Raw genomic sequence first — 24,576 nt, forward strand, 5'->3', positions numbered from 1 at the left:
TACATTATCAACAAATTCGAAAGCAAAAATATGAAATCAGTGAGTCTACTACAAGTCATTGAACACAAATGAAAAATGTTGAACCAGTAAGAGGTTTGAACCATTAAGAGCCAGTATAATGTTTAACCGTTTAGAGGCAAATGTCTGACCAATTCAGATTAAAGGTCTTAACCATTCAGACTTTTGCTCACGAAACAAACAGTCTGAACCATTAAGAGCCTCATTAAGAGGTAAACAAACACCCTCTAAAACTACAATAATATTTGAACTTGTATCAAGTGGAACGAACTTTTGATGATCCTATGTAGGATTTCATTTATGAACTGATATATATTATATTACATATATCTCCATGGAATACACAAATGGAATTGAATACATGCATATGGGATTACAACACTCATAATTAACTCTTTATTTATGATCAAGCTTTTGTAGCTTCAAGTGGAGCCGAGGCCTTACTGGCTGCAATTTGTTCAAATAAATCTCGGATCTTCAACCCGACGATGGTTTGAAACAAACCAGTGCCGTTGTTGCTACCAGGGAAGTCAGCATGTTTCAACATTTGTTGGGTGATTTCACCGTAAAATTTAGTTGAAATGTTGCTCAAATGGCTTTCAACATAGATGAGTTCATCTAATCTGTCAAACTGTCCATCCATCTCCAACACGGAAACCTGCAAAGAAGTGAATCTTCATGTCAAAACTTGCTTATTTTAGAAATGTATTTTTGGTTGCATATGGTGCAGATTGAGTTACCTCATGGCCGAAATAAGTGTCTGGACCATAGGCAAATTTGATGCCAGGATAGGAGCAAGTGAGCTTTCTTCCACATGGGATCCATGAAACGGTCGAACCTTCATCGAATAAGTACACTGGGTTGAAGTATTTAACTCCTTCTTTCATGATTAGCTTCACTCTCAACACTTTTCCCTCGTTATCATCGGGGATGAGACGAGTAGGCAACACTTCAATAACTGCATCTGCATATTGCTTTTGTGGATCTGCATTTGTTATCATCATCATGTCATCAGTACATATTATAAACATCAAACAAGTCAAACGGGCTGAACGGGTTAAACATGTTAATTTTACCATCTCTAGCTAGTCACATGGCTTGCAAGAATTATTGTAATCTGGTTGTATGTAAATTCTGAAGTGGGGTTCTTAGAAGATTACCAATATAAGCATCAAAATCTGGTTTTCTGGCTTCAATGCTAGCTTTAATGCTTTCAAGACTGTGTCCTCTCTCTGCCATATCTCTCTACAGATAAGAGTCATTTGGTCAAGACATTTTTCGTTCTTGTAGATTGTAATGCTTTAAGTTCTGTATGTATTTATGTATCTATTGATTCATGTATATATATCGACGGATGTTCAATATAAAGTAATCTTAACTAGAAAACTACAAGAACCACATAAACAGTCATGTACATGTACTTAAATAGCCGGTTTGCACTTGATACCTGAATTTTCCATGCAAATTTAACCTCATTACTGATGTCCAAGTAAATACTGAAGTCCAGGAGATCTCTTACTCTCTGATCATACCTACATTATATTCAAAAATATACAATCATCGTAAGCTAAACATCGATCATAACCATGTCAAATACTTAAATCGATCTTTTGAATCTTCGGTTAAATTGCATGCGAGATTAAAGCATGAGATATGGGACTAGAATAATTATTTATACCTAGTCATATCCAGCCACCAGCCAAATCTTTGCATCTTCTAAGTATGAATTTGAATCTTTTCAAACATATGTATATGATTGATTTTTTTTACGATGTTTTTAGTTCAACTACTAGCTTCCTTGGGGGCCTAAAGCGGAATCTAAAGTCGGGACCCTTGGAACATGATAATACACATAATTTTTATAAGATTTGTAAAAGATATAGAATCACAAATACTTTGTGTACGATTTGTAAAAAATAATCCGAAAGAATGAAAGTTGAGAGAGTTGTGATCGAACAGGAAGATTCAAATGCAAATCACACGTCATTAAACCCAAATGAATTGAGGTCCGGCTTAATTTTTTTAATGATAGATTTAAACAAGTCACAAGCCGGTGAACTTGGGGACAAAATTTGACAAGTTGGTTATGTTTCTTGATTATGTTATTATTAGTATGGTAATGTTTTGGCTAGCAAGTACGTTAGGGTTAGTCTATATATTCATGCATCGGGTCTATAGTACATGAGTATTGGTTTACAAGTTTTGAGTTATTTTCCTTGATTATAATAAAGTTGTGAGTTGGCCAAATTACTGTGTTGATATTGCTCCTGGTTGCTTTGCGACTTGAATTGGTATCAAAGCTTGGTGCCAACGATTTTGAGAGTCGTTTTCCAAGATAGGAAGATAAGCCCTTTTTAGCTATGGGGCTGCAACAGTCATTAAAGGTTTCTTGGTTATCGAGTAGCAACATAAGTCGGTGATCAAGAAGACGTTGAGAAGCCAAAAGATCGATCAAAGTTTGTGTCACCATTGTTGGTTTTGATTTCAAGTTTGAAATCAACCTCGAGTAGAAGTTCAAAGGATTGCATCCCGAACAGGTAACATCAAAATATGTATATCGAGTTATGGTGTAACTAAGTTGAGGACAAAGATGGCAAGGTTGGAGTTGAAGACCTACCTACTTGTTTCGAGTCGGAAATTAGGGGTGATTGTTGGGTGTAGTTCCCGACTCAAACAAGCCAGTTTGGGTTGGGTCGTATGTATCCACAAAGCGGTGGATAATGATAGGTTTACAAGTCACAAGTCGGTGAGTTTGGGGACCAAATTGGACAAGTTGGTTAAATTGGTTCAGTGACGGAGCTTGAACGACAACTCAATAGGGGCCGAACTCTCAAATCCAAATCGATGGAGGCGGACTCTTAAAAAACCAATATTTTACACTGCTAGCTTTTTTCTGAAATTTTCGACAAATTTAACATTAAGAGCGAAAAATCGGTGGGGCCGGGGCACCCCACGGCCCCAATAAAGCTCCGCCCATGAATTGGTTAAATTTCCTAGTACCGCTAGTATATATTATGTAATAATTAGTATGTTAATGTCTGGGCTAGCAAGTTTCGGCTAGTATATATTGGATGTATCAAGTTTATGATGTATGTGAGTATTGGTTTTCAAGTTTTAAGTTCCGATTCTGGTTGATTTGGGACTTGATAGATGAGCCGCGCTGCTAGAGTAAAGAAAAATGAAAACAAGACACAAAATAAAACCAGGTGACAAATTTTCTGCAAAATATATGATGTTATGTTGCATTGGCATTTGCTGGGGTTTTTTATGCACAAATGGCCTCAAAATATAATGTTGTTTTCTTATTAGGACCTTCTTAAAACTACAATAATTTATGGTGTCACTATGATGATGATCTTCATAAAAACTGTTCATCTTACCATATTAAACCAACTAGACTAATTAGACTGATTAATATTTTAACTCAAACAAGAAGAAAGAATTAAAAAAAAAAAAGTGAACAAAATTTGTATCATAATCCACTTGTTAAGTTTTTTTTCTTTAATATGGTCAAGATTCAATTATCTAGAAATGTAAAGTAAAATACAAATAAATAAAATAATTAAAAAAATTATCTTGAATATGGCCCACACTAATACCATGAAAGATATCATAAAATTCTCAGCCATACATACACATATCCACATTAGCCACCTTTTAGATATCTTCTTCCTATCCTCCACAAACAAACACACATCACACACTTCCTAAACATTCAAAATTCAACAATGAACACCATCAAACTTACTGAAATCTTACTAACATTTTCACTAATGCACCAAAACTCATCAACCATTTTAGGGTTATGCATGGGTCTGTTTTTTCAGTTATTTCATTTAATATGTTCGGTTAATTGGTCTCTAACTATAATGTATGAAAAAAGATGCTTACATTGGATGCAAACCTTCAATAACAAGAATCTTGGGAGGTTTAATGAGCTCAGGAGGGTCCAAAAGCCCAGAAACATGGTTATAAATAGGCTTCTCAACAGCCACACCATCTTTAAGAGCCTTAACTTGTTGATACATAAGATCAAAGTCATTGGCTCTTGGGTCAAGTGCAGTCACACCCTTTTCTTTCCTTCCAGTTCTATCCAATGAATGATAATCATCTAAACATATAACAGTGGTTGTGTCACTTATGAGTGTGTTTGAGTCAGGGTTACCACCCTTTGGTGGTGAAGCTGCACCACCAAACACACTGGTTAACCTTCTCATGAAGGTGCTTTTTCCACACCCAGAATCTGCTGCAAGTCCAATTACTATTGTGTCACCAGCTGAGCATGTGATTTTGTTGCCTCTAAACCTGCTGTTGTTGGTGTTTTTGCTACTGTAGTTGTTGAAGAAGAAAACTTGTTTTTGGTTGAATCCCAGGTGGGTTTTTGTGGGTGTTGAGATTGAGCATGATGTGTTGAGAGGTTGGACTGTGTACACTGTGCACACTGCCATTGCTTCTCTCTCTTGGTTTTGAAGTTTTAGAGAGAGAAAGAGGGAGAGAGGTTGAAACTTTTTGGTTTGCAATTTAAGAATTTTTGTGTGGTTGTTTTCTTTAAAGGATCAAGGGGATATGCCTATCCGTATTCTAAAGGCGCAAAGCGGAACCAAAAGGTTCAAGAGGTCCGCTGACCCCGTCATCAGAGTTTTTGGATTTTTATATACTAATTCTTGATGAGTTGGAATCTTAGTTATAACCAAAAGAGAAGAGAAGCATATGATGACCCCGACTAAAAATTTCTGTTTTTGCCACTTGTCACTGGCCTATCTGTATTCTAAAGATGCGACGCGTAACCAAAATGGTTTAAGAGGTCCCTTGACCTAGTCATCAGAATTTTTGGATTTTTATATATAAATTCTTGATGAGTTGGAGTATTAGTTATAACTAAGAGAAAAGAGAATCTTATGATGATCCTGACTAAAAAGTTCTGCTTTTACCACTTGTTAATGTCACTGGCCAATCCGTATTCTAAAGACGCAAAGCAGAACCAAAAGGGTTCAAGAAGGTCGGGTTGACCCAGTCATCAGAAATTTTGGATTTTTATATGTAAAATCTTGATGACTTGAACTCTTAGTTATAAACCGGTAAAGAAGAGAATTAGATGATGACCCTGACACCCTGACTAAAAAGTTTTACTTCTCCCACCGGATACAAGTAAACTTGAGAGAAAGATGTGAATAAGTGTGATCTAAATAGGCAGTGTACAACAACTTCAAAGAGTACAAGTCCCATGAAAGGTGTCATTACTTTTAAGGGTTTCTATGACTACTTGTTGTTACTACAAAGCTTTAGGAGTACAGTAATTTGTCACTTTAGAATTAAGTTATGTAAAGTGAGCATGGATGGTTATTTGGCGTGCCACGTGACATCATGTTATTGGCTGGTTATAGATGAGGGTGGTAATGTGTGGAGTGGAGGGGATTATTTTTCTTCAATGTTAATATTAAACTTCTTTTTAGCTTACATGTTGAAAACATAGTGAAAAGGTAAAAGTCAAGAGCCATATCAATTTTTAGAAAGTGTATTTTCATAAAATTTAAACGCAGGTAATTATATAGAATTTTATGTGTCGTTATTATTAATATAGGGAAAAGATCAAATAGGAAGTTAATTTTCGCTATAAAGGATAGGAAGCCATAGGATTATGACATGTGGCAAATTTTAAAATAAAGAGAAAGGGTATTTTAGTCAATCCAACTCCTTCTTCCTTTTTCAAAACCCAGTAAATTCAAAAACCCACCATTTTCAAAACCCACCATCTTCAACTATTTCTTCACTTTCTATCTCAATAATCACGACATTATAGTGCGATTTTCATCACAAATCAATGATTCAGAACCCGATCAACGTGTTCTTCAGCTTTTTTTGAAGAAAACCCAGTTTAATTTTATAAAAAAATCTCGTTTTTCCGGTGATTTTGGAGATAATCACTCGATTCGTTCGATTCGAGCGTTGATAAGTGTTTCTATCATTCAAATTTCGTCAATTGATGAAGAAATCGGCTTCGATCCATGTAAGAAATTCTTTAATTTCATTTTCATGATCTGGGTTTTTGATTTAGTCATTGCGTTTTACGATCGTTGCGGGGGTCCGGGGGCGGCAGCCCCCGGTAGCGGGGTCCCAGGGGCGGCAGCCCCTGGCGGGGTCCAAGGGGCAGAGCCCCTGGCTGGGGTTGAGCTGTGTTTTAGACAATTAATTTTCCAGAAATTGGCTCATTTCGAAGACAGTAAATCGTAGACAATTCAGACAGTTCACAGTGACAGACAGTTTTATGTGTCCATTGCGTTTTAGAAATAAGAGAGTTTTATGTGGTTTCTGGCTATTGCGTTTTAGAAAAAACACATTTTTAAGTGTTTTTAGTCATTGCGTTTTAGGTAAAACACATTTTTTAGGTGTTTTCAGTCCATTGCGTTTTAGAATGAGTCATTTTTAAGTGTTTTCTGGCCATTGCGTTTTACATATAAGACATTTCTTTGTGTTTTTTGTGCATTGCGTTTTAGGTAAAACACTTTTTTATGTGTTTTCAATCCATTGCGTTTTAGAAAACAGACATTTTAAGTGTATTCTGGCCATTGCGTTTTACGAATAAGTCATTTCTTTGTGTTTTTTGTGCATTGCGTTTTAGGTAAAACACATTTTTATGTGTTTTCTGGCCATTGCGTTTTACAAATAAGACATTTCTGTGTGTTTTCTGGCCATTGCGTTTTACAAATAAGTCATTTCTTTGTGTTTTTGGTGCATTGTGTTTTAGAAAAATGTCATTTTTTAGGTTTTTTTTTTCATTGCGTTTTACGTAACTGGTGATTTTTCTATTGCGTTTTACACAACTGGGTTTAAAATTTTTTTTTTTAAATATAGCAATAGTATACTCGTTTTAAAGATAAAAAAACACTCGTTTTTTTGGTGCAATTTTTATAAAAAAATAATGTCGTATGAAAGAGTTATTAACGTTTAAAAAATGGGGGGGGGGAATTGGAGGAGAGAGAAACTATTGGCTTGGATTGACTAGAATGCCCTTGAACAAACTCACGCGCCTCTTTTCTTCTTTTCAATTTCCCTGATTTAATCTTAGCCCTTGATTAACTTAATGGATGGTCAAGATCATTTCCTATCCTTCCTAGCCAAATAAACTTTCTATTGTATCTCCACCCTATTAATATAATGTTTATCTATCAAGTTTGTGTCTATTTAAGTATTTAACATTTTTTATTAAAAAATCGCTACATTTCGTTAGCAAAACAAAAAACAAAAAAAAAATTGCTGCTACTAAAAGTAGCGATTTTTTAATAAAAAATGTTAAAATAAATAAAATAAAATAATTTGTGTGTTTTTTTTTTTTAGATTTTTTGGGATTTTTTGGGGGTTTAGTTTTTAGCATTTAGCTTGGGTGGGTGGGGGGGGGGGGGGTGTTAGGTTTTTGGGGGGTGGGGTTTAGGTTTTTTTTTTTTTTGGGGGGGGGGGGGGAGGAGGGGTTAGGTTTTTTTTAGGTATATTTGTAGAGTAACTTTGATAGTTATTGATAATTACAAAAATGTCACCTTTGTCTTTTTGAGTTTTCCTTTAATTTATATATTTAGTATGTTAAGATTATTTGTACAAGAACTTTACCCTAATAAAATAAATGAGATATCAATACTTAAACTTGTGTTTGAAATGAAAAGTTATGAGTTACCATTGTTGAGTTACTACTTATTAGTTACCATTGATGAGTTATCGTCGATGAGTAACCGCTAAGGCTGGACGGTATGGGGTTAGTCCCAGCCCCGTCCAGGTCCGGCGACGGTCCAAAGGCCATACCGCCCCCCTCCCCGTCTTAACCGTCGAGATCTGGACGTTGGAGACGGGCCATGTCAAGACAAAAATCCCCACCCTCTTTTTAGGCGATTTTGTTTATTAGATATACTTTAAGTACGAAATTACGGGATACAAACCGAGATATATGTTAGTATAGAGTGGAGATAACATTTATCGTCAAAATAACACGCTAAGATGATGAGATTAGGCAGTTCCGGGTTCACCGGAATTCCGCCGGAAAAACGGAACAGATAAACGAAGAAGAAACTTGTGTTTCAAAACTTTCAATAATTACCATATTAGTCCTTGAGGTTAAAGACTATCTTTAAAACTCTTAACCTTATAGTTTCTAAAGTTTACAAAAATGGCAGAGTTTATATATACAACAATAAATTGATTAATTTTTTACTTTAGTTATAACAATTAATTTTAACTAATTTATGGTTTACTTAGTTTTCTTTTTAAGTTTATGTATTGTGTTTTAATATTAATGAAAATATTTTTTTAATTTATTTGGTTAAATGTTTAATATAGTGGAACATTAAAAAAATAAAAAATATAAAAGTGGTGGGATAGGATTATCTAGGACCATCCTCCATACCCTCTAGTTTTGTGGGATGGACCATCCTTGGGAGGACTATGACGTGACGCCTACGTGGCGGACCATCCTCACTTGGAGGACCATCACCATACCCTCTAGCCTAATGGTGGGGTACCACTCACGTGTTATTGTTGTTCGGTTAATGTTGAACGGTTACGAACCAATGTCATGGTATATGTATATGACAGTTTTGATTAAACTGATAAATCCATTGTAATGAACTAAGAGGCCTAATTTATAACTAACTTGAAGTAAAGAGGCTTATTTATGAATTGGGTTACCATTTACCAGTCCACATAATTCACATCCTATTAAAAAATTCATACTCAGAAGTCAGAAAAATAGAATCGTGTTGGACACTTGGGCCGCCATTCAAACTTAAAGGGTGGGCTGGATTAAGCGGACGGTGGGCACAGGTCCACCCTATCTTACCAGGCATCCGCCACTGTTAATGAATTACTTTTGTTACAATTATATTTTTTTCACGATGTATAGTCATAAGTAGCGAAACACATAAAAGTGGGGCTTTTTGGAGCTTTATATAACTTGAGTGTATAATGGGGATATATATATAGGGAGAGGATCATGAGAAAACTAGATATAAATGAGAAAACTAGAAAACTAACTAAAATCCACTAAAAAGGAGGGGGAGGGAGACTTTTAATGAAATAGGGGTAAAATTGAAAAAAAAATATATATAACTTTTCAAACATTTCCCATTTCTCCATACGTTATCATTTTAAAACAAAAATGGCACCATAAGATCACAAATTTTCTTATCTTTCATTCAAGTATATTCGAGCATATTTTTTATGACATAAAAAAAGATTTATGGTGTCGTCTTGTTTTCAACACTATTATTATAGTAGTGCACATGTGCAATATAACATGTACTACAATTGCATTACATGCTTAAAATTAGCTTTTTGAGTCTAGTTTAGCTTTTAGGGTTAGTTTTTTTGGAGGTTTAGGATTAGGATTAGGTTTTTGGGTGGGGGGAGGGGGGTTTAGGTTTTTTTTTTTTGGGGGGGGGGGGGGGGGTGGGTGGGGGTTTAGGTTTTTTTCGGGTATATGTTTAGGGTTTAGTTTTAGGTTTTTGGGGGGTGGGGGTGGGGGGGTTTAGGTTTTTGGGAGGTGGGGGGGTTAGGCTTTTGGTGGGAGGGTGAATTTAGGTTTTTGGGGGGTGGGGGTGGGGGGGGTTAGGTTTTTGGGGGGTGTCGGTGGGGGGTGGGTTAAGTGGTTTAGGCTTTCCGTATTAGTGCACATGTGCAGTACAACAAATTTTTTTTTTTTTTTTGAAAATTCTTTTCCATACATAAAAAGTAGCGATTTTTCTTTAAAAAATTGTAAAAAAAAAAATTGGTATTTTTTTAGGTTTTTTTAGTTAGTTTTTTTGGTTTTCTCATTTAAACTAGTTTTCTCATGATCCATCCCCTATATATGTATGGGGCTTTATATATATATAGGGGAAAGTTCTATGCAGAACACTAAATATTGCGAGAACACGCAGAACAAAATGATTCACTCATTTTTTCAATCCTAAAAACCTAAAAAGTAAATGAAAATGTTATAAATTTAAGATTTATTGTTTCTCACACTAGAATTTAAAACAAAATATTAAAAATTTTCAGTTTTTAAATAACCTACACACATGAAGGTTATGTGTAGGCTAAATTACCTACATGTATGTAGACTATGTGTAGGGAAAAATATATGATTTTTTATGTATATATAATACACATATGAATGTAAGAAACATAAAATTCAAGAAATATGAACTTTAAATCCCAAAATTTAGTGATTTACAGTTGTTCTTTTTGTTCTCGCAATAATTAGTGTTCTGTAATGATCTTTATCATATATATATATATATATAGGGGAGGGTTATCTTGAGAACGCTAAATATTGCGAGAACCGTGAGAACGAATGAAAAAACCAATCAAAACCAATTTTTTTAATACAAACCTCATTGTAATTAAGATACAACATCAAAACAAGAATTTATAACATCAAATAATTCATTTCTCATTTCAAAATCACTTTTTTTAGATTTTTTACACATGTGTAAATATAACAGATTTACACATGTGTAAATGGCAAACTTACACATGTGTAAATTTTCTTTATTTACGAATTCACGTAAATTTAAACGTGTAAATTAAATTTCTAACATTGTATTCGAATAATAATGATAAGTGTAGAAAAAAATTTGAATTTGAATTGTTTTTGACCAACTTCTCATGGTTTTTTCATTTGTTCTCACGGTTCTCACAATATTTAGTGTTCTCATTTAAACCCTTCCCTATATATATATATATATATATATATATATATATATATATATATATATATAGGGGGCTGCTAGAATGAAAACCACCCCGAGTTGTAAGAACCGCGAGAACTACACCCCACGGAGCGCCGTTCGCCATGATTTTTTTTTACAAGTAGATGTGTGTATTATAAACACAGCCGTAAAAAATCATGGCGAACGGCGCTCCATGGGGTGTAGTTTTTTACACCACAAGTTTGGTGTTTTTTAATTTTTTTTCTTTTTTCTTTTTTTTTCACCAAACTTGTGGTGTAAAAAACTACACCCCACGGAGCGTCGTTCGCCATGATTTTTTACGGCTGTGTTTATAATATACACATCTACTTGTAAAAAAAAATCATGGCGAACGGCGCTCCGTGGGGTGTAGTTCTCGCGGTTCTTACAACTCGAGGTGGTTTTCATTCTAGCGGCTCCATATATATATATATATATATATATATATATATATATATATATATATATATATATATATATATAGTGTTGAGTTCATTTCAGAACTCTAAATAACTACAGAACTTTCAGAACTCTTAATAAAGAATCATTTTATATATAAGTTTTTTCATTTAGGATCTTTTTATCATCTATTTATGTATTTCTTTGATTACATACATGTTAAAAAGAGTTTACATATATTTAATTGCCAAAATTATATATATGTCTCATAACTAATTACATATATGTAAAAAAAACTAGTTTACATATGTGTAATTATATTATTACATATAAAAAATGATAAAATTACTCTTAACATGTATGTAATCGTGAAAATACACATAATAAATGATAAAATTATCCTAAACATAAAAATATATAAATAAAAAGATTGTTTATTAGGAGTTCTGCGAGTTCTGTAAATATTTATGGTTCTGAAATGATTCTGCCCCTATATATATATATGTGTGTGTGTGTGTGTGTGTGTGAGTGGGAAAGGATGAAACATGCCGTTATGCATTTCGCGAGGAGAGATTTTCAGCCCATGACGCCCCCTCCCCCTCGTAATGGTGTTCAGGGGTGCCATGAGGCGTTATACTTGAGTTTGGCATCATCTGGCATCTCATTACACAAGACCTTAAACAAGTAACATTATCTGATATGAATTACTTTTGTTACAATTATATTTCTTCTTAAACAACTAACATTATCTGATTCTAGAAGATAAAAAGAAAACTAAAATTCGTACAAGAAAAATTACATGTCTATAATATATAACTAATAGAGTTAATTACATCGTTAGTCCCTGTAGTTTATCGAAAGTAACAAGGTCAGGTACTAATAGTTTAAAATCACGTTTTAAGGTTCTAACTTTTTATTTTGTAACAACCTAGGGTATTAACACTAACTTTTGTTAATTTTTCAGTCAAGTTAGAATGAAATTACTAAAATACCCCTTCTCAACTACAAAGGCCATTTATGTAATTAACTTTATCTTTCTTCCTCTTCTTCACTCAAAAATTAAAAGGTCCCGTTATCATCATTCACCATCACCGTCACTCACAGAGCCATGTCCACCGCTCACCACCACTGGCAACTATAATCTATAATCCGACATTTTCGTACTGTAGTGGCGGTGGTTTATGTTGTTGTAGCACTGTCACCGAAAAAAAATCACGAGCACCTCTGTCACCGGAAATCCACTCCACAACCATCACCGGCATCGATAACCACACATACACCACCAACAACATCCAGTTTAAACACCACCTTACCACTGCCACCTATTCACCACTCCTCCAAACCACCACTTGTTCCCACCGGTCACAACCGTCGGACCACCCCACCATAGCCAGGAACTGAACCACCACTGTTACACCCCAAAAAACCTACCTTCATCGCCTATCTTTGGTGTATAAGATAACCACCTCCATCGTCACCGTCACCGTCAACATCATCAACCATCTGCAACACTTACAACCAACACAAACCACCTTTAAACCATCGCAAAACCATACAACACCTTCATCTTCCACCACCAATTCCACAAACCACCATCACAGCCCTATAGCCACCACCGTTCGTCACCACACCACTAACCTTTATTATTGATCTAATGGGAAAAGAGTAGAAGCAAAAAAAATTGAGATCAGTGGTGAAGATGACCCTTGGGTGGCCGTAATAGAGGGCCATCTTTCTGGAGATTTGAGAACAATATTTGGGGAAGAAAGGATTTGGGGTTCTTGAGGTATAGATTAGTTACTAACTATAGGTATAGATAATATAATATAATTACACAAATGGTCCCTGGATTAAGATAAAGTTAATTATAAATGGCCCTTGTAGTTGAGAAAGGGTATTTTAGTAATTTCATTCAAACTTGACAGAAAATGTTAACAAAATTAGTGTTAATACCTCAGATTGTTACAAAATGAAAAGTTAGAACCTCAGAACGTGATTTTAAACTATTAGTACCTGACCTTGTTACTTTTGATAAACCACAGGAACTAACGGTGTAATTAACTCTAACTAATAACTAACTAGGTTATAACCCCGTGTATTACACGGGTTGAATAAATGAATTTTATATACCAAATAATAAACACTATCTTTTTAAAAGCCTCCTTTATTGCACGGGTTGAAGAAATGTAATTTTATATATTAAATAATAAACTAAGTTATATCTATAAGAACCATATGTATTGTATGGGTTGAATAAATGTAATATTATATACCAAATAATAAAAAAATTTATATCTTTAAAACCATTGTATTACACAGGTTGAATAAATGTAATATTGTTTACCAAATAATAAAAAAAGTTATATTTTTAAAAACCCCCGTGTATTACATGGGTTGAATAAATATGATTTTATATACCAAATAATAAAAAAAATATATTTAAAAAAACTAACGGATTTTTTTATATTTAAAGTAGGATAAGATTGAATACTAATCTGAACTAACGGATTTTTTTATATTTAAAGTAGGATAAGATTGAATGATTAATCTTTATTTATTTAGTTAATATAAGATTGAAAAATCATACGATTGAATAGGTGGGATGTTGTATGATGATAAATCGGTTAACCGTTCTGAGTGATAAAGATAATAGTTATTGTTGAACAACTTAATTAATCGAATTTAACAGAAACATTTGTGATGTTAGGTGGATTTTTTTTAATTATTTGAAATTTAATATCAACTTTGGAATTCGTATAAATTCCTATTAGATTTGATTAAATATTATTGATAATAAAAATTTGTATTAGATTAGATTTCAGATTTGATTAAATATTATTAATAATAAAAGTTTGTATTAATTTAGATTAAATATTATTATTATTAGTATTATTAATAATTTTAATCAATTAATTGAGAAAATGACAAGTGTACCAAAACAGGTTTCTTTTATTATCTACTACTTCTAATAAAACAAAATAATGTTTAGCCACTTGTCATTAGCTTAAGCCAATACTTGCCATGTGGCATTTGATTAATACCTCATTTTCTCAAATGACCGCCAAAACACAGCATCCCTCATGCCTTTTTTGTTTTCCTTCTTCTTTCTTTAACCTAATTAATGTTCACTGTTTCACACAATCAACTCTTCGTTTTCACTCCAATCTTCTTCCAAGAATACCATCGGTTTCCATATAACAATGAATTATTTCACTGGATCTACATATATAGATGGTTTTACGTTCTTCATCGTCTTCATCTACTTCTTCTTTTTCTTGATTCGATTTCAGAATTTCGAATATCGATCTACAAATCTGTAAGTTGTTTTTGTTAAATTCCTTCTTTAATCATTATTCATGTGTTCCTTCGTTTAATTACTGTGTTAAAACTATGTTTCTATTGATTTAACCCTAAATCCGTTTTTCATTGAAAATTTGTTGATTTTGGGGTTTTAATATTATGTTTTTGTTATAGAATATGATGTTTATGCAAAACCCTAAAACCGATTTTCATGTATAATATTGTTTATTTCTCATTTTTATTTATTCTACCAAGTATATACGAAACCATAGATCCGACTGTTATGGAATATCTTTGTTAGGTTTTATTTGATTGTGATGCTTAATAAGGTTTTGATTGTGATTCAAAACCCTAAATCCGATTGGGATTGAAAAATATGTTGATTTTGGGGTTTTAATTTTATGGTTTTGTTAAAGAATAAGTTGATTATGCAAATCCCTAAAACCGATTTTGATGCAGAACATTTTTTATTTCTAATGTTTATTTATTCTATCAAGTTTATACGAAACCCTAGATCCGATTGTTATGGAATATCTGTCTTAAGTTTTATTTGAATTGATGTAAAGTAAGTTTTATTTGATTGTGATGCAAAATAAGTTTGTGATTGTGATGCAAAAGCCTAAATCTGATTGTGAGGGATTGTGATGCAAAAGCCTAAATCTCTTTGTTTTTGTGAGGGATTGTGACGCAAAAGCCTAATTCTGATTGTGATGCAAAATAAGTTTTATTTGATTTGATTTTGTATTCTATGAACCTCATTCGTGTATATCATTGTTATGAATTATAGTTTTTTATTTGATATGATTCTGTTTATGTGTTTTCAGTCTGATTTATTGGTTATGGTTATGTTATACAAACCCTGATTCTAATTTTCATGGAAAATCTGATGATTTTGTTTTTATTTCACATGTTTATGTAATCTATGAACCTCCGTTTATATACTGTGTTAAAACTGATGAATGATTTTTCGTGTTAATGTTGTTTTTTGCTTAACGATTTGATATTGTGATTGATCATCGGATTATGAGTGTTGTGTTTTTAATTTGTTGTTAGGCTAGATAAATTTGTGGAAATTTAGAAGAGTTTGGTTGTTTTTATTTGATTATATTGTCGAATCTTTGTTCCACCTTCCTATTGTTTTGTTTGAAGATTGATTGATTATCATATGTGTTCTTGGAGTTTAATGGTTTGATCCTTGATGTTTGACAATTTAATTTCGGATCATGATAACGGTTCGGTACTATCCATCAGTTTGTTACAAAATTATTATTGTTAATTATTATTTCCTTATTTAGAGGATAGATAATAACTTGATTTTAAATTCAAAATTTTGATTTGGATGATAATATGGAAGTAAACGATTTGGAGTTAATAACATTAACTGGATTTCCTTTTTAGGTGGGTTCAATGTACCTAGACATGTTAGTTGTTTAAAATTTAAAATTTTATATATAATTTTGATTAAATTCTTCCAACATATTATAGTAATTTTAAATTTAAATTATATTTGACTTATTTTTAAATAAAGTTACCTGAAATAGAAGTTGACTACATTCATTTTTTATAATTGCTAATTATCCCCTAATTTTTAGTAACCTCTAATCAACAATTATTGGTTTCTAAATAACTAATTATATTCAAATTATTCAACAATTATATTAAAAACATTTATTGATTGTTATTATATATGCTTTAAATCATTAAAATAATAGATACAGAATTGACTTTTGAACTTTCAGTGTATTTTAGATGATTATGTCCCTCAAGATACTAGCATTTGTATGTTTTCAAATATCGTTTTAATTATTAGAAGTCTGTTTAAAGAATATATTAATATTCTTAAAAAACGTCAAAAAATGTGTTTTTAGTATTTTTGGCTGATAATTTCCTTATTTAGATGATAGATAATAACTTGATTTAAAATTAAAAATTTTGATTTGGAGCATATTATGGAAGTAAACGATTTGGAGTTAATAACAATAATTGAATTTCCTTTTTAGGTGGGTTCAATGTATCTAGAAATGTTAGTGGTTTAAAATTTAAAATTTTATATATAATTTTGATTAAATTCTTCCAACATATTATAGTAACTAGTGCTAATACCCGCGAATTTCGCGGTATTGAGAAATGATATGTTTCTTTTTTTTAGAAAAAAAAATTTATACTGATCATAAAGAAACTGTACGCATAGACTTATTATGGAAATCTGAAGTTAAGGATTAAAATACAACGAAACATCGTACTATAGATCTAACAAAACCGAAAAGATAAGTAAATGAAGAAAATAATCTTGAGACACTATAAGTCAACTATCACTTTGTAGCCCTTAACAACACTTAACGAAATATAAATGAAATTACATAAAAAGTTAAATTACAATTATAATTTACAAATGAAGAAAAGACAATACTAAATGGATCATGTATAGGATTTCAATGCACCACAAATACTCACAGCAAGGATTATCTACACACAGGTATAATTACATATGTTCCTCTAAAAGTATTCATATTCACACAGCAACGATTACTTCAATGCATCTCTTGATAGATTGAGGGTCATTAGGATTTTTATCAGCTTGAACCTGGCATGGCTGCTTCACAAAATAAGGTAAAACTTAGTGGCATCAATTAGATTGGTAACAAAAATCGGCCAAATCAGTCATATAGTTAAAACAGTGAACATGAGGGTTAAAAAGTGGCACCATGGGGTTAAAACACGTATAATAACGGGTCAAACTGGTTACTGTCAGTATTCATTGATTTTTAATGTCGGTCAAAATGGGTCAAAATGGGTGAGGTGAAAACAACCCACAAACATCATGTCTTTGATTAACAGGTCTTGTTTGATACGATCCCATCCAGTAATCATGTGAATATTTTCACGTATTTTTTCCATTACAAACCATTTATGATTAGGTATAGCCGTTACAGTAACCGGTTTTGTAGGTATTAAGTTCTTCATTTTATGATAAACAAAAAATCTATCGATCTCGTGTATTACACGGGTTTAATAAATATAATTTTATATACTAATAAAATAATATATCTTTAAAAAACCTCGTTTATTACACGGGTAGAATAATCAATGTAATTTTATATACGAAATAACAAAAAAGTTATATTTTAAGAACCCCGTGTAGAGTACGGGTTGAATAAATGTAATTTTGTATATTAATTTATAAAAAGGTTATATCTTTAAGAACCTCGTGCACCGTATGGATTGAATAAATGTAATTTTACATATTAAATAATAAAAAAGTTATAACTTTAAAAAACCTCGTGTATTGAACGGATTGGATAAATGTAATTTATATGCCACATAAAAAAAAGTTATATCTTTAAAAATCTCGTGTATTATACGGGTTGAATAAATGTTACTCATAAGTGTATAATTAAAATAAACTTTAATAATGTAACGTATTAGATAAATTAATGACAAAGTACATACCTTGTTTTAGGACATTCTATAGCCATATTTTATATCCCTGTCAAAGACTTAAATAAAAATAAACTTAATAAATATTTAAAATAAAAAAAATATGACAACAATATTGCAAGAAATACATTATACAGAATTATAAAAAGTAATCAATTTGCTGCCAATGGGTTGTTAGGATTTGCTTAGTAAAAACATTCAGATGATAGCTAGAAAATGTTAGATTACATAGTTTTAGAACAACTTTGCTTGAAATAAAATAATATTGTTTTAAACTGCACTAAATTGACAATAACGAACTACACAAATCTGTACTTTTTGACAGCTCTATATGCCTAAAACTGCACTAATATGATAGCAATAAGTTGCACAAATCTGCACTTTTTGACAGCTCTATAAGCATAAAAACTGCACTAATTCAGGAGCAATAAACTACACAAATCTGCACCGGTTTGACAGATCAATACGCATAAAAACTACACTACTTTGATAGCAATAAACATATACGTCTACTGTGCAAGCCAAATTCATTATAACTGCAAAGCGAGTTTCATGAATTATCTTACTTGAGTACTCAAGCAATGAGAAATGTGAATGTTGAACAGGTGTTGGCTTAACACGTGCACATTCTAATGTTCACATTCAAAGCATCTCCTATATCTCCTTATGGTAGCAAAAAAAATGTAACGAAACTCCATTTGATTAAATAAACTTTTAATAAAATACCTTTTGAAGGACGCAAATTTTCCCACAAGCAAGTGACTGCAAAGTTCTCCTTAGTTCATTGTCCTAACTGGTATGGAAAAATGGGTTGACAGCAACTCGAATTTTACTTTAAATGCATAAAAAGATCCTAAATCATTTTATGCAAAAAAAAATTGTTAATTATATATAGTATTACCTTAGTTCAAAAGATTGGATAGATGACCACTTACTTAGGTTGCCGCTTATCATACGGATTTAGTTTCTTCACGCATATCGGATTCTTGATTTTGGCTCAAACCAATATAACACATATTCAATAGGTGTTGTTCACATAGTTATTGCTCGACTTCACACAGGCTTCTTCCGCACCACATAGGTTCTGATTCGTTCTTGTCTTCACCACGTCTACTAAGCGCATTGATCCGTACAACTTTGTTTAATCGACCAAGTTGCAATATTCTTTGGCTTCGTTATGATTAAAAAAGGGACACCAGAGCCAGCTTAATCGATTTTGACTCGCTATTGTAGATCTACTGATTAATGCTGTTTCATTGGCTGTTACTCTTCTTGATCGCTGTTGGTAGTCTTCTTCACATGAACACTGTTGCTTTGATAGGCTCACTTGTAAACTTGCCATTCATATGGTGGTTCATTGTTACATCCTTTGTTGCTTTTGTGTTGAAACTTCAATGCAACCTATAATATAGTTTATCCTAATCAACATATTAGACTCACTTCTAGATGGGAGGTACATTTTTCTCATTTGTAGAGCTCCTTGAATATCCTGCACCCTTCCAACATGTTGTTCCTGTGTTCATATAAACAAATTGTTCAAATTTAACAGAGTTGACTCCAATATGTTTTGTTTAGTGATCCATCATATCTTATAATTAACTGAAAAGTATAATTAGCTGTAAAGTAATGGTTGCATTTATTTCGTCAAAAAACAGAAACACACTTTAACTTGGTCTTTAAGAACAAAACATGCTTGAAACGGGTCAAAGACGTGAATGCACATCAAAAAACTAAGAAATCTGATGCAACTCATTGTGGGTAATCTGATGGAGATACATACCTTTGTCGAATGAGGAACCTACTTGTTAACCTTCAACTATAGCACTTGATTTCCTAATCATGAATAAAAATATCAAACCTATTAAAAACCCAAATAATGTGCATTAATAATGTGTAATTAACGTATAATTAGTTTTTAGCTATTTTGTAACCTCTTTGTACCATATAAGAGCTGTTCAAATTGGGCGTTAGATGTAGGGATGGCAATGGGTCGGGTTCGGGTCGGGTATTGGTAATCCCATACCCATACCCGGTTGTAAAATCGTGTCCCATACCCTACCCAATACCCGTCGGGTATTTGTCGGGTAATTACCCGTCGGGTATCGGGTATACCCGCGGGTATCGGGTATACCCATAAGTTTGTTAAAAGATATACATTGAGATTTCCAAATACATTTTTTACTATTATAATTATTATATAATTTTATTTATGCAACAACTATTATAAATTAAAAATATACATTACATACATATAATTTTATTATAAATTAATAATAACTTTATAATATTTATACACTTCACAACATACAAAATATAAATACTATTATCAAATACATATCCTAAAAGAAAATTTTTTTTTCACGTTATGAACATATTAAAATAAATCACTAATAGATAAGGGTTAAAGGGAAATAAAAATATAAACTAAAAACATCGGGTATATGATCGGGTATATAGTTCGGGTAAACGGGTATGTGGTTTCGGGTAATCGGGTCGGGCATAACCTAATCCCATACCCGACCCATACCCGCGAAAATTTTTAAAACTAATCCCATACCCGGCCCAATACCCATCAGGTATCGGGTATCCCGTCCCATTTGTGTCGGGTTTCGGGTATACCCGTCGGGCTCGGGTATTTTTGCCATCCCTAGTTAGATGTATGTATAAAGGTGTATTTGTGTCGATTCGAAATTGATTTAGAATAACCTGCATCAAAAGACAAATATGGTGTTGATATACAACTGTAATTTATTTCTTTTAGTCACTGGCTACATAAATGTCTGGTCGATTTTCCCTCCCAGGCTATATACTCCATATCTGTATGTTAATAAAGTTAATAAGCATACCTACACATGTATAATAAACAAATAAGAATAATCAAGGCGTTGCAGAATACCTGTATAGAGTCATCACCAATACCACGTGCAACTGACTTCCCGTCACAATCCCACACGCAGGTGGTAACGGGAACCCTGCCAGGCCTTGCAAGTTTGGGTTTTATGACCTGTAGATAGAATCATAATCAAACCCTCTCAATCGATTTTCCACTTTATGAATTCATATTACACCTATTAATTCCAAATCACCAAGAAAAGAAGCAACACTATGCTAAACAAATAATCACGAAAATAAATATGTCAAACCAAAAATCACAGGTACCAGACCGCCCCTATATATACACTTTATAGCCCCAATTAGCAACATCAAAATTAGATTCCTTCCAACATCAGGTAAAGGACCCTATATAAAAAAATAGTTGGTGTTATGGAATAATTATAACACTTAAGGATAAAATAAACTTGGTTTTGAGAAGACAGTATCAAATGCCTCTTTTCATGTGCTTAAATTGAAGTAACAAAGCTAAGACTATGTTAAAGTAATTAATGTAGAAAAGACATTGGAAATCATAACTATTGGAATAGAAGCAGGTTAGCCTAAATCCAAAAGGGAGCATAAACACTATAAAAGTCTACTTTTGAAGGGTAACGGGTCAAATGGACAAAATCACTCAAAGTCTACTTTTGAAGCATATAACCTCCTAAATAACTTTATAAAAACATTCATATTAGTGTTATTATGATAAAATAATTGTTCTAACATAGTTTTATAGAAAAGATATATTATCTGAAATGCACTAAAACACCCCCTTAATCCCAAATCAATATACATCAAAAGGATCTTTGAGATCAAACCTAGTATTATTCTAACAAAAACTGATCTGGACTTTGTTAATAAATCATAAACTAACAACAATTTCTCACATGTCACATTCTTGCTGATAAATATTTTCAATGCAATGATAACTGTTTTCATATAAATTATAAGTTGAAAATAACACCAAATCACAGCAATTCAACAACAAAAACTGAAAATCCACTTGAACTAATCTCGAATTAAACAAATTGGTCAAAAGTGTGTGCATACCTTCCATAGCTCTGAATTAGGGTTTTGTTCGCTAAGCAATCTCAATCCATCTTGCGTTATGTACGGTGAAATTCAACGTTGTAAAGTTCTAAATTAAGAAAAATCCAAGAGATTTGTGACGATGATTTTGTAATTGAAATCATATAAACTCACCTTGATAAGATTTTGGCAGCGACATTTCAGACAGAGCATAATTTTTTGGATTAGGTTTTGTGAGGAAAGGAATCGTACCTGCTAGTGATGTGTGCTATTAGAGATTGCAAAATAAACAAAAAATGTTAAAAAAAACATACACAGAGATAAATCTAATCTGAGTATTAAGAGGTAAATATTAGGGTTTATGTGAAGACTGAAAGAGGCAAAACATATCTGATTATCAATTGTTAAAATCAAATCGATGAGATACAAAAGTTATGGATGAAATACATAGAACGACATATAATTAAACAGATACTTGAATAGATTAACCTGATGGAACATTGGATTGTATAGGCTTGGATGGAACGACAGATTGAACGACTGAAGGATCCATTAGGTTTCGGAAGATGTCGGCAGAATGATGTGCGAATGGATGCGATTGGATGAGAAGGATATAGGTGCGAATGAAGTTGCATAAACCCTAGGATGTGAATGAAGATTAGAGATGGAGAAGAGAGACGTATGATGGAAGGAACAATAAGTGACCCAAATTGCTTATTCGGATCCCGCGTCGGGTATTACATAAGGAAAATCAAGAGATTAGGAAAATGGCGGGAAAATGAGATTTTGAGGCTCTAGATGGGTGACATGTGTCCCCTAATTAAGGCTTTTATTAGGTTGTATAGATTTTAAATTTAGTTATATTTGACTTTTTTTTAAATAAAGTTACCTAAAATAGAAGTTGACTACAATCATTTTTTTATTATTGTTAATTATCCTAATTTTTAATAACCTCTAATCAACAATTATTGGTTTCTATATAACTAATTAGATTCAAATTATTCAACAATCATATTATAAACATTTATTGGTTGTTACCATATATGCTTTAAATCATTAAAATAATGGATGCGGAATTGACTTTTGAACTTTCAGTGTATTTTAGATGATTATGTCCCTCAAGATGCTAGCATTTGTATGTTTTCTAATATCGTTTTAATTATTAGAAGTCTGTTTTAAGAATATATTAATACTCTTAAAAAACGTCAAAAATGTGTTTTTAGTATTTTTGGCTCATAATTCCTTATTTAGAGGATAGATAATAACTTGATTTTAAATTTAAAAATTTGATTTGGAGGATAATATAGAAGTAAACGATTTGGAGTTAATAACATTAATTGAATTTCCTTTTTAGTTTGGTTCAATGTACCTAGACATATTAGTGATTAAATTCTTATTTGTGTGTTTTTAATTAGGGGAAATCTTGGTTTTTGAAATATGTTAATTCGTTTTTAGGAGTTTATGGATCAAAGTAGTTGGGTAAAAAGTCAATATGGATTCAGGCTTTCGATTCGGTTGACCCAAATCATTTTTAATTTAGTAGTATTTTCATTTGCTTGAATAAAATGATCTATGATGTTTTGGCATGTTTTCAGTATTTATTTTATCTGTTTGACCCACTTATAGAGAAAACATAACATGAATCACAACCCAAACATAAAATCTATATAACTTTTGATACTATTATCTGCAATTCTTGATTTTATGGCTTTTAAACGGGTAGCCATGAGGTATTATCATTTGTCATCTAAGTGAATCTTATTTGAGTAGTAACATGCCAACTTCATTAATTTTCCACTTCAAATACTTGGCAATTTCTATGGTTTTTGAGGTTTGTTTGTCTTTAGTTCCAGATTCTACTTTTATTTTTCCTTCTATAAATCTATAATATGCAGGGCTGTAACCGTAATGAATGAAACGTTAAAGCATGCCGAATGCTTGCCGACTCGGACATGCTTTGCCATGACGCAATATTGTGAAGGAACCCTTGACGCCATCAGGTGATTGTGCAATTTTGGGTGTGTCGTCGTTCCTTCACAGAATTTTGGATATGTATTTTTTTAGTTTTCTATCTTTTGAGTTTTTACTTGCAAGTCCTTATTCTAATTCAAGATAATGTGAAACATTTTTGAGTTTTTCTTTGTCGTTCCTTTGTTAAGATAATCATAAACTTTATAGGTTTCATCATTTTTTTATAATTTTAAGAATTGTCGTTGTGTTGTCTTTCATCTTTTGCAACTTTTCATTTTCTTTAACACATCCAAACATGTCTTCCATGAGATCTTTGAACAGATTATCAGAACACTGGTATCAAAAGGCGCTGGATCTGAATCTTATGCAGGTTTTCTTTTGATGAGTTAGATATTTACATGATAAAAACCATGTATTTTATGGAAACCGACTGAATTAAAACTATATTGAAGCTTTGCAAATTTTTACGCCCTTCAAAGTTGTTCATGTTCGTCAAAGCTCCTTTTTCTTTCAATATGCCTCTCCACTTTCTTCTCAAGCGTGATTATAGATTCAATAAAAAGGTAATGTTTAATTATCGGAACATTTTTATTTGAGCATGTTGATGGCTTCAAAAGACCTATATTATTTTAAGTACTTTTAGAATGACCAACTCTTTTTAAATTATTAAATCGTATCGAGTTTTCTTTACTAATGGTTCCTCTTATGAGAAACTTTACTAATAAGTGATAACATATATATTGTATATATTCATACAAATCTATAACCTAGAGCTTGATACTGAACGTTCATATTTATTTGTTTGTTATCTATTTTTTTTTTTTTTGCCACATTT

The 24,576-nt window shown here is 32.3% G+C and overlaps 2 protein-coding genes across 26 annotated transcripts; both read right to left on the minus strand.

Moving 5' to 3' along the window:
* Window positions 1-279: 279 nt before the first annotated feature.
* Window positions 280-4,734, minus strand: LOC110898706 (phosphoribulokinase, chloroplastic). Its single transcript, XM_022145529.2, has 5 exons — window positions 3,910-4,734; window positions 1,466-1,550; window positions 1,179-1,263; window positions 759-1,003; window positions 280-676 (listed from the first exon to the last, which is right to left on the minus strand). The coding sequence occupies exons 1-5, from the start codon at window positions 4,464-4,466 to the stop codon at window positions 425-427; spliced, it is 1,224 nt and encodes a 407-aa protein (XP_022001221.1). The 5' UTR covers window positions 4,467-4,734; the 3' UTR covers window positions 280-424.
* A 12,031-nt stretch (window positions 4,735-16,765) lies between these two features.
* Window positions 16,766-22,589, minus strand: LOC110898707. 25 transcript variants are annotated; one of them, XR_002569570.2, is made up of 11 exons: window positions 22,260-22,587; window positions 21,945-22,022; window positions 21,792-21,879; window positions 21,027-21,107; window positions 20,764-20,871; window positions 20,574-20,684; window positions 19,648-19,700; window positions 18,803-19,380; window positions 18,594-18,720; window positions 17,880-17,926; window positions 16,766-17,022 (listed from the first exon to the last, which is right to left on the minus strand). XR_002569570.2 is itself a non-coding variant. In XM_022145534.2 (9 exons), exons 1-6 carry the CDS (start codon window positions 22,321-22,323, stop codon window positions 19,680-19,682), a joined length of 402 nt encoding a protein of 133 aa, XP_022001226.1. In that variant the 5' UTR covers window positions 22,324-22,589; the 3' UTR covers window positions 16,766-17,022; window positions 18,594-18,660; window positions 18,803-19,380; window positions 19,648-19,679. The 25 variants fall into 25 exon arrangements, 5 of the variants coding, with proteins under 5 accessions (XP_022001226.1, XP_022001222.1, XP_022001223.1 ...); XR_002569574.2 differs by lacking the exon at window positions 21,945-22,022; XR_004877717.1 differs by lacking the exon at window positions 21,027-21,107 and having other exon boundaries at window positions 18,594-18,660; window positions 21,792-21,841.
* Between the last annotated feature and the right edge of the window lie 1,987 nt (window positions 22,590-24,576).

Source organism: Helianthus annuus, chromosome 13 (assembly GCF_002127325.2).
Source record: "Helianthus annuus cultivar XRQ/B chromosome 13, HanXRQr2.0-SUNRISE, whole genome shotgun sequence".
NCBI classification, from domain to species: domain Eukaryota; kingdom Viridiplantae; phylum Streptophyta; class Magnoliopsida; order Asterales; family Asteraceae; genus Helianthus; species Helianthus annuus.